General features: G+C 41.0%; 1 protein-coding gene across 1 annotated transcript in view; it reads right to left on the bottom strand.

Moving 5' to 3' along the window:
* Window positions 1-322: 322 nt before the first annotated feature.
* LOC143832751 (myosin-4-like) overlaps window positions 323-13077 on the bottom strand; it is a 31369-nt gene continuing 18614 nt past the window's right edge. The window contains exons 23-40 of the mRNA XM_077327604.1: window positions 12477-12719; window positions 11959-12135; window positions 11733-11878; window positions 11550-11640; window positions 11070-11459; window positions 10382-10508; window positions 9777-9895; window positions 9202-9398; window positions 6901-7084; window positions 6643-6808; window positions 6187-6311; window positions 5282-5590; window positions 4986-5189; window positions 4639-4764; window positions 4378-4548; window positions 3628-3732; window positions 2921-3016; window positions 323-613 (exon numbers count right to left, since the gene is read on the bottom strand). Of these exons, the coding sequence (XP_077183719.1) occupies window positions 461-613; window positions 2921-3016; window positions 3628-3732; window positions 4378-4548; window positions 4639-4764; window positions 4986-5189; window positions 5282-5590; window positions 6187-6311; window positions 6643-6808; window positions 6901-7084; window positions 9202-9398; window positions 9777-9895; window positions 10382-10508; window positions 11070-11459; window positions 11550-11640; window positions 11733-11878; window positions 11959-12135; window positions 12477-12719 (3129 nt within the window). The 3' untranslated portion in view covers window positions 323-460. The remainder of the gene's footprint in view (window positions 614-2920; window positions 3017-3627; window positions 3733-4377; window positions 4549-4638; window positions 4765-4985; window positions 5190-5281; window positions 5591-6186; window positions 6312-6642; window positions 6809-6900; window positions 7085-9201; window positions 9399-9776; window positions 9896-10381; window positions 10509-11069; window positions 11460-11549; window positions 11641-11732; window positions 11879-11958; window positions 12136-12476; window positions 12720-13077) is intronic.

The following is a 13077-nucleotide window of genomic DNA, read 5'->3' as shown; positions in this document are numbered from 1 at the left end:
GAGGCATGAAGAATATGTAATTATAAGAATAACTGTGAATAATAGCCAAATGGCTCCAATCCTCAGTTAATTGTATCTGCCAGCCTCTCTTAGCCTCACCTATATTACAGGGTGTCTGTTGTGGGGAGAGGAAAGGGAAAGTGATTGTAAGCAATTTTGAGACTCCTTTGGGTAGAAAAAAGCGGCATATAAGAGCCAACTCTTCTTCTTCATCTTCTTTGTCTTCATCTTCTATCAGTTTGAGGACTGATAGGCTATCTCTTGAGGAATTTGGCCCAACATAATGTGTGAAAGGACAGGAGTCACAAAAACAGTTTACACATTTTTATGTATGCAAAGGTTTCTACAATCTTTATTTCCTAGACCCTTGAGGACAGAATAAACAATAATTACAAAACAAGGTGACAAAGATCTTCACATTTTGTGCATTTCTTCATTCACCTTCCACGTCTAGGCAAGCTCACTCTTCACTTTTGACTGCTTTCCCAGCATCACGAGATTTCACACGCAGCTTGTTAACCTGGGACTCTGCAATGTCAGCCCTCTCTTCGGCCTCTTCCAGCTCATGCTGAATCTTGCGGAACCTGGAGAGGCTGAGGTTGGATTGTTCCTCCTGAGGATGGTAAAAAAAGTGTGAGAATCAAAGTCTGTCCTGTTCTACTTCTGTTTCATTTGGGGGCTAAGGTGACAGTACAGATTGGAATCAGCTACCTAAACCTAAACAGTAAGAACAAATGACAATCTTGCTTTTCTCAAAATAAAGCTAAAGAAATTCATGTTAAAATGACTTATAATTACTTATAACGTCAATTTAATGTAAGTGAATTGGATTTAGTGTGTAAGCTTCCAAGGTATAACTGAGCTAGCAGAATTTAAAATTTCATGAGACACTAGTGTTGGGTAAAGCTAAGCAACTGGACAATGACAAGCTTACAAAGAATGACAGTCTATATGAAACAATCAATAAATGAAGAATGTAGCTGCCCAAAGTAGGTGTCATATCTGTAGATGGATCCACAATCCAGTCAAACAAAAATTTCAACATAAGTATTTTAATAGAAGTTGTAAAGTTAATGAGATGATGTTGCTTTTAATCAAATGCTTCAGGCATACATGGTTTTCTGGAGTTCTGACTTGCATGAATATATTCATAAGAGGACACAGAAATCAGAATGGCACCCTAAGGCATTTGGAACCGTAACATAAAATACATTCAAAATTGAGGAGGGTTTTATTTGGAGCAATTGAGAACAATGCACATTTAGTGTGTAAAAATTAGATCCATTTACAAAGGGAGAAGAAAGCAAAGTGTACCATACGGTATATTTTTAGGGTCTCATCTCACTGTATACGTATAAAACCTTTCATTTATGGGATGGTTCCAGTGCTGCTGTATGAAACAGTATGCACAGCTGTGATCCAGCAAGATCTTCATATGCCCTTATGCCGTAATGCCCATATTTGGGTGTGTTGTTTTCCCCTGTCCACCCCCCCCCCCAACTCACATATCTCATTGCTAGGAAAAGTTTCAGTTTTGAACTTCTAGTCATGTTTACATAGAGATTGAGGCTAGGGGAAAAGATGGCAAACTCAGATCTATTAGCAGCAGGAAATGGCTGCAGCCTTGACACCGAGAATTCAGATTCCATTTTTCTTCTCTATATTAAAAGAAGGCACTGACTCATCGGGGGTGCTGATTGACAGGCAGCAGGAGCAGGCACAAAGGAGGAGCACAGGAAGATGACATGCAGGAGCACGTCAAGTTGGCCTGATGCTTGGGTGTCAGGCACGAGAGGTGGAGCAAAGAGGCGGGCCGTTAAATAGTGCCATATGTGCTGGCCTGGCCTCATTCGCCTGAAGCTGCAGTGATAGATGGTTTCCCATCCACCTGCCCTTAATTCTGGTTCTTTGTTAATAATGGGTTATTCTCTGTTGGATGGTTGCAGTGTTATAATTTTATATTTTGATTGTTTTGCTGTCATCACAGCTTGCAGGATGGCATAGAGGGAGTCAGGTTTTGGAGGAGATCTGGCCTGCATCCTAGACTCCCAGGTTTGAGGGTCTCCTAAGAGGTGGCTTGGAGTGAGTGGGGCCTGACTCTTGGTGAGCAGGCCAGGGACTCACATCACCAGGTGGCCCAAGGTGGCCCAATGGAGGTGTATGCCCCTAGAGGAACCTTGGACACTTCGCTGAAAGGGAATCCTAGTGGCAAAGGAGCCCGTGCTTCTGGCTGTGAGATGGGGGGATTCCCTTTATGGGACTAGGATCTAGGTAGTGGGGAGGGGAGAGGTCAGCTGACCACTCCTGTAGAACTTTGCTGTATGCCGGGACCAACACTCCTATGTGAAATAAAGAGCTGTAGCCATGTTATGTCAACATAATAAAAGTGTGCAAGTCGTTCTTTGGGCCCATGATACCCGACTGCCTGTGAATTAACATCTAGGAGGGTGGGGATTTTCTGTTTGTTCTTTGCTATCAGAAAACTGTGGGATGTCCTGAAATAATCCAGGTTTATATAAATTATATCTCTTCCATTTTACTGTAGGATCATCCCTCCATTTAAGTAATACTGTTGGGTTCATGACTGAAGTTGGTACCTCTCTTGAAAACCATTTTTTAAATTCACCCTTTCTCTATCCTGTTTTAAATAACATGGAAGTGGCAACCTCCATAAGTGTTGTCAAGCTGCTTTCAAGGAAAGTGAGAAGCAAAGGTGGGTTGTTATTGCCTTCCTCTTCAGAGTGTTCCTTGGTAGTTGCCCATCCAATACTGACCGTTCTTGGCTTCTGGGATTTGACAAGATCAGGCTATACCATACCCCCTTCCCTCCCATGCCCATCCACAAGCATATTAATCAAACATGATATAACAATTTGCTAAATTAAATTGAAATGCAATTATTTTCCTGTGAAATACTTACAGATTCTTCAGATTGTCTCTTGTATGCTTTCACTTTGAGCTGGAGTTTATCCACCAGGTCTTGAAGCCTCAGAACATTCTTCCGATCTTCCTCAGACTGAATAAAATTTGGATAATGGAAAGGACAATTTAAATTTCTGTAATTTAATTTTTTCTCTCAGTCCAATATTTCCTAATTTTTCTACAACAGAAGGATGAGTAAAAGATACGAGTACAATATGCTTGGGATTATGGTGGAATACAATGAATTAGGTAAATTAGAGGCTTGATTGCAAGCAGATTATTGTGGTTTATTCAGGATGGAAGGTCCATTGAGGTGGTTTGGATTAGGTAGGATTAAGGCTAGCATAGTGTGGAATAGTATTAACATTTTCACATTTTCTCTTTTTTTTTCTCTTCATTTTCTCTTCAGGGTATTAACAGTGATTGTATTAATTATGTGGGAAAAGGGAAAGGGGGATAATAAACAGATGGGTCAGTATGTAATTTATATTACTCTACTTCTAGGCAGACATTTATTTTCAGGTTCATGAAATTGTAGTGTACTGCCCAGTAATGGTAGGATATAAATATATGCGTCTCCTTAACCATTAGTATGATTTTAAAAGTATTTTATTATGCTTTCTTTGCACTGTTATTAATGCATATTTTGAATGATTAAGAATTTCATTAGACTGTTTAGTATGGGTAAACTTTTACGGTGCTCACCTGGTAGGTCAACTCTTTGACCCGTCTCTCATATTTGCGCACACCCTTAACTGCATCAGCACTACGCTTCTGCTCATTCTCAATTTCTCCTTCTAGTTCCCGTACCTGAAAGTAGAAATGGAAGATTTCACTTGTAACTTATATATCAAAATTATAAGCATCTCTATATCATACAGTACAATACCTAGCCCCCATAAGGATGGTAAAGGCCACAAAGCCCAAGTCATTTAAATACAATGTGAGTCTATGTCTATTTGGGAGATTTCCCCTGCTATACCAAAAAATATGGAGTTGGATCCAAATTAAATTTCCTAATGGCAGAAGGGTATTTTTCTGCCTCTCCAGCCCACTGATCTCCACAAAATGCTGCTCCTGGAGATCCTGAGAAATGACATAAGGAGAGTCTGTCAAGGGAAAAAGGAATTGATGGAAATTTCAGGTTTAGTCTTGGTCCAACCCAACATTTTGTAAATCAATCAAAAAAGAAAAGGGGGAAAACTTCTTTAAACCTCCTTGATGAAAAATAAAAACATTCCAAAAAGGATGGAATTTTGAGAGCAGCTGAGAATTGAGGAAAGGAAGTTGGGGGTGAGGTGGGTGGGTGGGTGGAAATAGCTGCTGACACTCCTGAGAATGTAGTGAATGCCGGGGGAGCGATTTTGAGAAGTGGAATAGTATTTCCAAATGGTACTTCCTTTTTTCAGTTCATGGACCTCTACTGGTAGGAACCAGTTTACTGTGGCTACTCACTCTAGCCTCCAGTTTCTGGAGTTGCTTCTTGCCACCTTTCATAGCCAACTGCTCTGCCTCATCAAGACGGTGCTGCAGGTCCTTCACAGTCTGCTCAAGGTTCTTCTTCATCCTCTCCAGGTGGGCACTGGTGTCTTGCTCCTTCTTCAGCTCCTCTGCCATCATGGCTGCCTATTAATAAGGACATAGGCCCAGTTCAAGAAACCAGCCATGCCATGAAAACCACAATATACATTTCAAAGAACAACTCCTCCAACTCACATCAGTGATGGCCTTCTTGGCCTTCTCCTCCGCATTGCGTGCTTCCTGTACAGTCTCTTCCACTTCACCCTGGATTTGGGCAATGTCTGTTTCCAGCTTCTTCTTGGTGTTGATCAAGCTAGTGTTCTGTTTGGGAAAGAAAATGTTTAGCATTATTGCTTAAATACAAAAGGTGGTCTTAACTGTCAAGCAGTAATACTTTGCAAGGGAGAATTATATTCAAGAGCAAATGGCATCTGTAACCTATTGACCAAGCACAATTGTTGCTTTCTAGAACAAGGCTTGCATATTCTCTGTTCTTCGCTCTCAGGGGCCCTGTAAGGGTACACTGTTCATTAGAAGCTGACCTGTGTGTGGAGGAGCTGCACACGTTCGCTGGCATCCAGGAGCTCCTGCTCAGCCACTTTCCTGCCCCTTTCTGTCTGTTCCAGAGCAGCTCGGAGCTCCTCAATCTCAGCCTGCATCAGGTTAGCCCTGCGCTCAACCATGGCCACCTGCTCCTTCAGATCATCTTGGCTCCGCACAGCATCATCCAAATGCAGTTGTGTGTCCTATCAGAAAAAGGTTGTTGTGAGTCTTTAAATCTTTGTAATTATAGCATCAAGGCCTTTTGGGCAATAGCCTGAAATTTCCCTAAATATACCTTCAGCTGTCCTTGTGTGTTCCTGAGGTTCTTGAGTGCCTCAGCAGCTTGGCGATTGGCATGGCTCAACTGGATTTCCATTTCATTCAGATCTCCCTCCATCTTCTTCTTTACCCTCAAGGCATCATTTCTGCTCCTCACTTCAGCATCTAGAGTACTCTGCATGGACTCTACCACTCTCAGGTGATTCCTCTTCAGCTGATCAATTTCCTCATCCTTCTCTGCAATTCTCCTGTCAATGTCAGACTTCACCTGGTTGAGCTCCAGTTGGATGCGGAGAATTTTGCCTTCTTCATGTTCCAATGAAGCCTAGGGAAATCATTTATTACAGCTGTTAACAATTAACTAAAATTGGTAGCTTCTTTCTAGTGTTCTAAAATGCAGTAGACATAACATTAAACATAAAATACTCTGCATTCCTTTTTCTGTACCTATCAGCACAGCAGAACTGTTTAGATCTGTTTTATGTTATTTTTCAGTTTGCTTTTTCATTCGGGTCCCCCAGACTGTTAGCAGAGAAATCCCACTCTGATTAATTTAAGCCCAATTGCCATCTGGGCAGATGTTGTGAGAGGGATGTTGCTTGTGGTGTTGAAAAATTGGTCTCCTGAGGGAGCTGTTTTGTAGAGGGCTGCAAACTTACAGAAGCCTCTGAGAGGACCCTTGAGGAGGAGCTTGGTGGGTCAGACACTGGCTGGTCAGTCTCAAGTTCTAATGGACTCTGAGTCTGAGCTCTAGTTGGAGATAGAGCGGGGATTAAAATTTCGTTCTGTATTGGCTGGAATAGGAGCTCTTCAATGAGTGGCTGTTTGAAGGCTTTTTGAATTCTTTGTCTGGTGGTTTATAGCACATCATAAGACAAGAGTTCCTTGCCCAGTTTTCTCTATGACCAATCTCATGTTTACCTCAGCTTCTTCAAGAGAAGCTTGAAGTTCAGATTTCTCTTGTTCAATCTGTTTCTTCACTTTTTCCAGTTCATGGATAGCCTTTCCTCCTTCAGCAATCTGTTCCGTGAGGTCAGATATCTCCTCTGTTGGTTGTCACATACAATTATAGAAAATTAAAGAAAAAATGACAAGAGTGTTTATATGGTTGAGATATAGGATGAAGTGAAACAAATATACTCTCTATTTTAGTGAAAAAGTGGCTCTTGAGTCATCCATATGGGTCAGAGTATTAAGGTGCATTTTGCCAGTAATATCAAGGGCAAAATTTAAATTCTTATACCTGAGTGTCTGTTCAGCTTTGAATCAGCATACACCATCTAAATGGTTCTCTTGCTTCACTCATAGAAGTCATGCAATAGCTTCTCACTGCGGGGCACAATGTCCTACTTCTACATTAGAAAATAATGAACTTACGTTGAAGGTTCTTGTTCTCGCGCTTCAGAGTTTCCAGCTGATCCAAGGACTCCTCATAAGCATTCTTCATCTTGAAGAGCTCTGTGCTGAGAGAGCGAGACTCCTTCTGTGAAGCTTCCAGTTCAGACTGAGCTTCCTCGAATTTCTGCTTCCATTCTGCCAGAACCTGCAAAAAAACACCAGGAAATAGGCAATGAGTTCATAGGCTGGAAGATTTTGTACAATATGCTCATATGGTTTTACTGTGGCTGAAACTACCTTATCAAAGTTCTTCTGCTTCTTATCTAGAGCTGCGCAGGCTGAATTGGACCTTTCCACGTCAATCATCAGATCCTCCACTTCATTCTGCAGTCTCTGCTTTGTCTTCTCAAGGGAAGCACATTTGGAATTCACAGCCTCAACATGCTCTTCAGCATCCTGCAGGCGCTGGGCAAGCTTTTTCCTGGAGGAAAAATATTGGAAGCAAACTGAATTTATCTAATTAGGCAATCAAATGGTAGAAAGAACTTTGCCATCCCACTGGACATCTTTTTTTTTCAGACAGACTCTATTTATATGCAGCACTGAAGAGATAATTTAATCTCAATATTGCGGTCAAGTGACCAGAATATGCTCAGGTCCCCATCACTAATGAGGTAAAACTGACTTGACCAGGACTATTTTTTTTTAACCCTGGCCTGGTGGAACGCTCTACCTAATGAGATCAGGGCCCTGCAGGGCTTGTAGGACTGAGCTGTCTGCCAGGCTTCCCTACCTGAGAATCCAACCACCCAGATCTAACCCACAAACCCTCTCAACATCAGGTAGCCCCCTCTGTAAGGATATATATATATATATATATATATATATATATATATATATAGATAGATAGATAGATAGATAGATAGATAGATAGATAGATAGATAGATAGATAGATAGATAGATAGATAGATAGATAGATAGATAGATAGATAGATAGATAGATAGATAGATAGATAGATAGATAGATAGATAGATAGAAAGATAGATATAGATGGATGGATGGATGGATGGATGGATGGATGGATGGATGGATGGATGGATAGGTAAGATATAGAAATAGATATAGAAGAGGTATTTCTTACATTCTTTTAAATATTTTATTATATGTATTTAATGAACTTTTGGTATTTGTTGTGAACTGTCCTAAGCCGTACAGGGGAAGGTCAGCATACAAGAATAAAGATGATAGTGATGATGATGAATTTTTTAAAATGAAATGATGAACCAGCAATATGCCTTGATATGGGAATATTTCCTTGAGATTTCTTTTTAAATTTTCCTTAAGCACTTTTGAGGAATTACGCAATGTACTCATGGGAGTTACCACAGGTCAAATCTCTGAGGGTAATTATTTTGAAGTTATGATAATTCTAAAACTTCTGATAATTAAGGCTATTACAAACAGGGCCATAAAACACATCCAGGTACATAATTTCTTAATATTTGTTGACTGAAAGGTATGACAAGTGTGAGATAAGAAAGTTTCATTTGTGACTGTTGATCTGTTTTTATTGCTTCAGATGTGCAACGGGTCACTCATTGCACAATCAGTCAATTAGTATATACTAGGAGCAAAGCCCATTTCTAAAATGATCTGTAGAAGGGCAGAAGGGCCCCTGCAGAGGAGGGAGGCTGAGCTCGCTGGCTGGGCCACTGTGCTTTGCAGGAGCCCTGCCACCCTTTGCCCTTTGAATCCTTTCTCCTACAGAGCACAGAGGGCCAGGTGGTGAGCTGGGCTGGATGGCCCCCAGGCTCTCCCTGCAGCCAGGAGGTTTTGACACATGGGACAGCTGCCACAGAGCATGGTCAGGTGACCTTCCTTGCCTTCCCAACAGCCAGGAGGGTGGGAAGCGTAAGCTGGCCCCAGCTCCATGAGTTACCTCCTGGCTGCCCTTCTCATACCAATTGCCTGGAAGCAGCATGGAGGAGGAGGAGGAGCAAGTGGGCAGGAAAGAGCCTCTGAGTGGCCCTCAGTCAGGGACTGCCGTCACCCTCTTGGGGGGATTTTCCCAAGTGATGGCCAGTCGGAGGCTCAGCACATCATCAGAAGGATGAAGATTTTTATGTGGTATGATGTGTGAATAGAAGCTCTTTTGTTGTAGATATAAATGGGAATTAACAATATAGTCTCTGTTAAATCTCATAGGTTATTAATCTAAAATGTATTACTGGGCTACATATCAGAATTTACAGAAAGCAAATAATATTTAAATTAGTTATGAAATAAATAACTTTTTAATCTATACAAAGATGGGAAAAACAGAACTCAAAAACTGTTTTATATAGGTCAGAGCTTGTTGAATACAAGCCTGTGTCTCTTCTGACCATAATATGTACAAAAATGGGAAATGAAGCATAAGACATACAAATTTACATAACTATTTCCAGTTCTGGGATAAGTTGGTATGTTCTGGGTTAAGTGTGGTATGCAGTGTTAGAAAGCAAACAGATGTGCATAACTCATATAGGACCCTGAGTAATCTATAGAACAGTCACACTCATCACAACCCCCCTGTCCATCACCACCACACACATACTTGGCCTCTTCCAGCTCTTCTGTGCGTTGAATGGCATCAGTCTCATATTTGGTCCTCCATTGGGCCACTTCACTGTTGGCCTTGGACATGGCCCGTTGTAGCTCAGCCTTGGCTTCCTGCTCCTCTTCAAATTGCTCCCGGAGCAAGTCACAGTCATGGCGAGCAGATTGCAAACCATGGGCTAATGCATTCTTTGCCTGCACAAAAGAATTAATTTGATCAGTGGTTCCCTTACAAGTATTTTTAGCCAAATTTTCTGAAAATAACTATATTCTTACTTCCAGATAGAACCAGATATAATTTTGTTAAACTTAACACAAATCGATAAAACAAAAATTAAGGATCTGTTTCCCGATCTGTGTCAAGACCTTTAGTTGGTGAATCTTTATGGCACTCCAGTTTTTACTGATTGTAAACTTCAAAGTTTTAAGCACCATAGAACACTTAAAACATCTTTGTTTATGTTTATCAGTACAATATTAGTGTTTTATAGGATGCTCTCATGATTTTTTTCCACTTTGTGTAGAATAGTATTTTACCAGTGGAAAAAACTACCAGATAAATATAAAGCACACCTTTGTTTCCTCTTCCAGTTGCCTCTTCAGTTCTTCAATCTGTTGGGTAAAGCCTTGCTTGCCTCTTGAGAGTTGGGAAATCAGAGAATCTTTTTCCTCCACCTGACGTGCAAGTTCACCTGAAAAGGACAACAGAGGAGATAGAACATGTACACCTTGACCCATGCCCATACTACCCTACATTCAATAGTATTCCTGCAGTATTCCTCATGATGCAGAAACAACAAAAACAGTTAACTTGAAGCGATTCTTACATAAAGAAGTACTTGCTGGGTGCACAATGCCTCATATCCCCCTAGCTCATCCTCCGAAGATAAAATACACTTACAACTATTTCCAGGATCAGGGTACCCTCTGACAGACCAGCAAGAATGAAACTGCCAATCTTCACTTTCTACTTGGAAGCCATTATAGCTGCGTAGTCTTTGGTTAGCTTTTGGCTAGCTCCCTTGCCATTCAGGAACTGAGTTTTGAACTTAGCCGAGCCTTACACTACCTTTATCTACTAGCTAACTTCCTGGTTTGGGTGATTTTCCACACCAAAATGGACCTTTTTGGTGCGTAAAATTTGTCATAATTCTTATGTATTTTATAACCAGTCTTACCTGCTTCTGTCTGTAGACGAGCTCTTTGAGCACTCAGATCATTAATTGTACGTTGGTGTTCTTCCTCCTTTGCTTTAACTTCACTGAGTTGATCTTCCAAGGAGCGACTTAACTTCTCAAGAGTTGACTGAAATGAGCAGAAGAAAATAGATTGAAATATACTTCAAATGAATACTGTAAGAATGAGAAATAGCATATATTGAACTGTGAAGCTGAAAAATTGACCATGTATGCAAAAAAAAAAAATACAGATGGTCTATTGTACCAGATCACATATATTTCCTTTCAGCCAAAATCAAGAAGAATTTTTGGAACAAATATAATAAACAACACATTATTGAAGCAATTCTGACCAGGTCTACTCAGAGTAGGCCCCATTTTATCAAATTAGCCTTGTGGCTAGGAATGTATTCTTATGAAGTTTTTGTTCGAATACAATTAATGACACCCACTTCTTGAACATTCTTGAACTTAGTACATTTCTTTTTGACTGCATGGATAATGCTGATATATTGTCAAGTTTTGCTATGGTTTGATAATATAGCTAATAGCTAAATGCTACATCCCCTGAACTTGAATTATATGTGATGTCAGAATTATATCATAAGAGGCCTACGTCAGTATGGATATTTTTATTTTTCAACAACATTAAATGTAAATTTTATTCTTAAGTACTAAGGAGAAAAACCTTGGCTTTGGAGACAGATTCCATGTTGCTGGCAAGGTCATCAATCTCCATCTTTAGCTCACTCTTTTCCTTCTCTAGCTTCTGCTTCACACGCTGCAGGTTATCAATTTGTTCCCCGAGTTCAGCTGAGCTGTCTGCATGCTTCTTGCGGAGGGCAGCTGCAGTGGCTTCATGCTGCAGAGTGGCCTCTTCAAGGTCCCGGCGCAGTTTCTGGAATTCTGCCTCACGTTTCTTGTTCATCTCAATCTGAGCTGCTGTAGCCCCACCAGCTTCCTCCAAGCGCTCACTGATCTCTTCAAGTTCCCTGGAGAGATCAGCCCGCTGCTTCTCTGCTTTAGCCCGAGATGCACGTTCAGCCTCAATCTCCTCTTCTAGTTCCTCAATACGGGCCTAAAAAAAGGGAAGTGACCATGAAGAGTCAAACCTGCTTCTCAAATGAATCAGTTCACCCAGACCCAAGGAGACCACAACACAACTTGCCTGTAGCTCCTTGATCTTCTTCTGAAGCTGAGAGCCTAAGGCCTGCTCATCTTCAATCTTGCTTTGGAGTTGGCTGATTTCAAAGTCTTTCCTTTTCACAATAAAACACAATGCATGAAAGGCCATACCAAAAATATGTTATAAAGACTTCTTCGAAGTTCTTCCAGAATAAACTGTACTTACTTTTTAAGCTTTTCATCCAGCTGCTGTTTATCATTCTCCAAATCCATTGTAGATTCCTGAGCCAGCTTCAGATCTCCTTCAAGCTTCCTCTTGGCTCTTTCAAGGTCCATGCGAAGCTTCTTTTCTTGCTCCAGTGACCCTTCAAGCTGAAGACAAGGAAATCATAAAGACCCTGCCAACAGAAATCCATCTCAGAGCTGCTATTCCCCCACATTATTGTACTCACATCATCCACTTGCTGCTCCAGCTTGGTCTTTGCTTTGGTCAGTGTATTCACTTTGTCCTCTTCTGCCTGCAGGTCATCCAGGGTCTGTTGATGGGCCTCTTGGAGGGCTTTCTTTTCCTTGGTCAATTTGGCAATGCTCTCATCCAAGACTGCCATCTCTTCAGTAAGGTTTTTCACCTTTTAGAATGGAAATAGATCCAAGCCTTTTATCATATCATATTAAGAACATCAAAAGATCCCAGCTGGATCAGACCAACAGTCCATCTTGTCCAGCATCCTGTCTCACACAGTGGCCAACCATTTCCTCTGGAGGGCCAACAACAGGGCACAGAGGCTGAGGCCTTCCCCTAGTGTGGTCTCCTGCCTCTGGGATTTAGTTGTTTAATGACTCTAACTGGGGGGTTCCCTTCAGTAACCATGGCCAGTGACCACTGATAGGCCTATTCTCCATGAATTATACAATAACAGTAGTACATTCTGAGTATTTCTTCTGGATTTGAACATTTTCTTCTCAATACCTTATTCTCAGTGGCGTGCTTTTCCTTTTCAACCTTGGCCAGTGTGAGCTCAAGATCATCGATGTCTTTCTTCAGCTCTGAGCATTCATCTTCCAGTTTCCTTTTCTTGGCTGTCAACTCAGCATTCATCTCCTCTTCATCTTCTGCTCGTTCAGTTAATTCCTTAATTTTGGACTCCAACTGGATTTTGCTTTTGATCAGTTGGTCACATCTCTCCTCAGCATCTGCCAAGCCGTCTGATTCCTACAGATGGAAAACATGTATCTCCCAGCATAGTATCATTTCCCTGATACAGAACTTTATGTAAGCCTTGGCAGATACAGATTTCTTGTGTACTATAACTCAATCCAATGGTTTTAAGCAATCTATTAACATAAACCATATGGATTAGTTCCCACCCTTGTAGTTAATAGGATCAGTATTCTAGCCTGGGTAATTCCTTTATTTGGACCAAATGATTTATGGAAAATCCTTCTTAAACATAGTTCTCTTTGGAAATTTTTCTGCAATGCATGAATTTCTAACCTACACCACTGAGACTTACATTACAGCTAATTCTCCCCTCCCACCAGAAATGCTTATGGAGAGTTTGAATTCCAAT

The sequence above is a fragment of the Paroedura picta genome, chromosome 3 (genome assembly GCF_049243985.1).
Source record: "Paroedura picta isolate Pp20150507F chromosome 3, Ppicta_v3.0, whole genome shotgun sequence".
In the NCBI taxonomy this organism is placed as follows: Eukaryota; Metazoa; Chordata; class Lepidosauria; order Squamata; family Gekkonidae; genus Paroedura; species Paroedura picta.
This window is presented reverse-complemented; position numbering and strand designations above follow the sequence as displayed.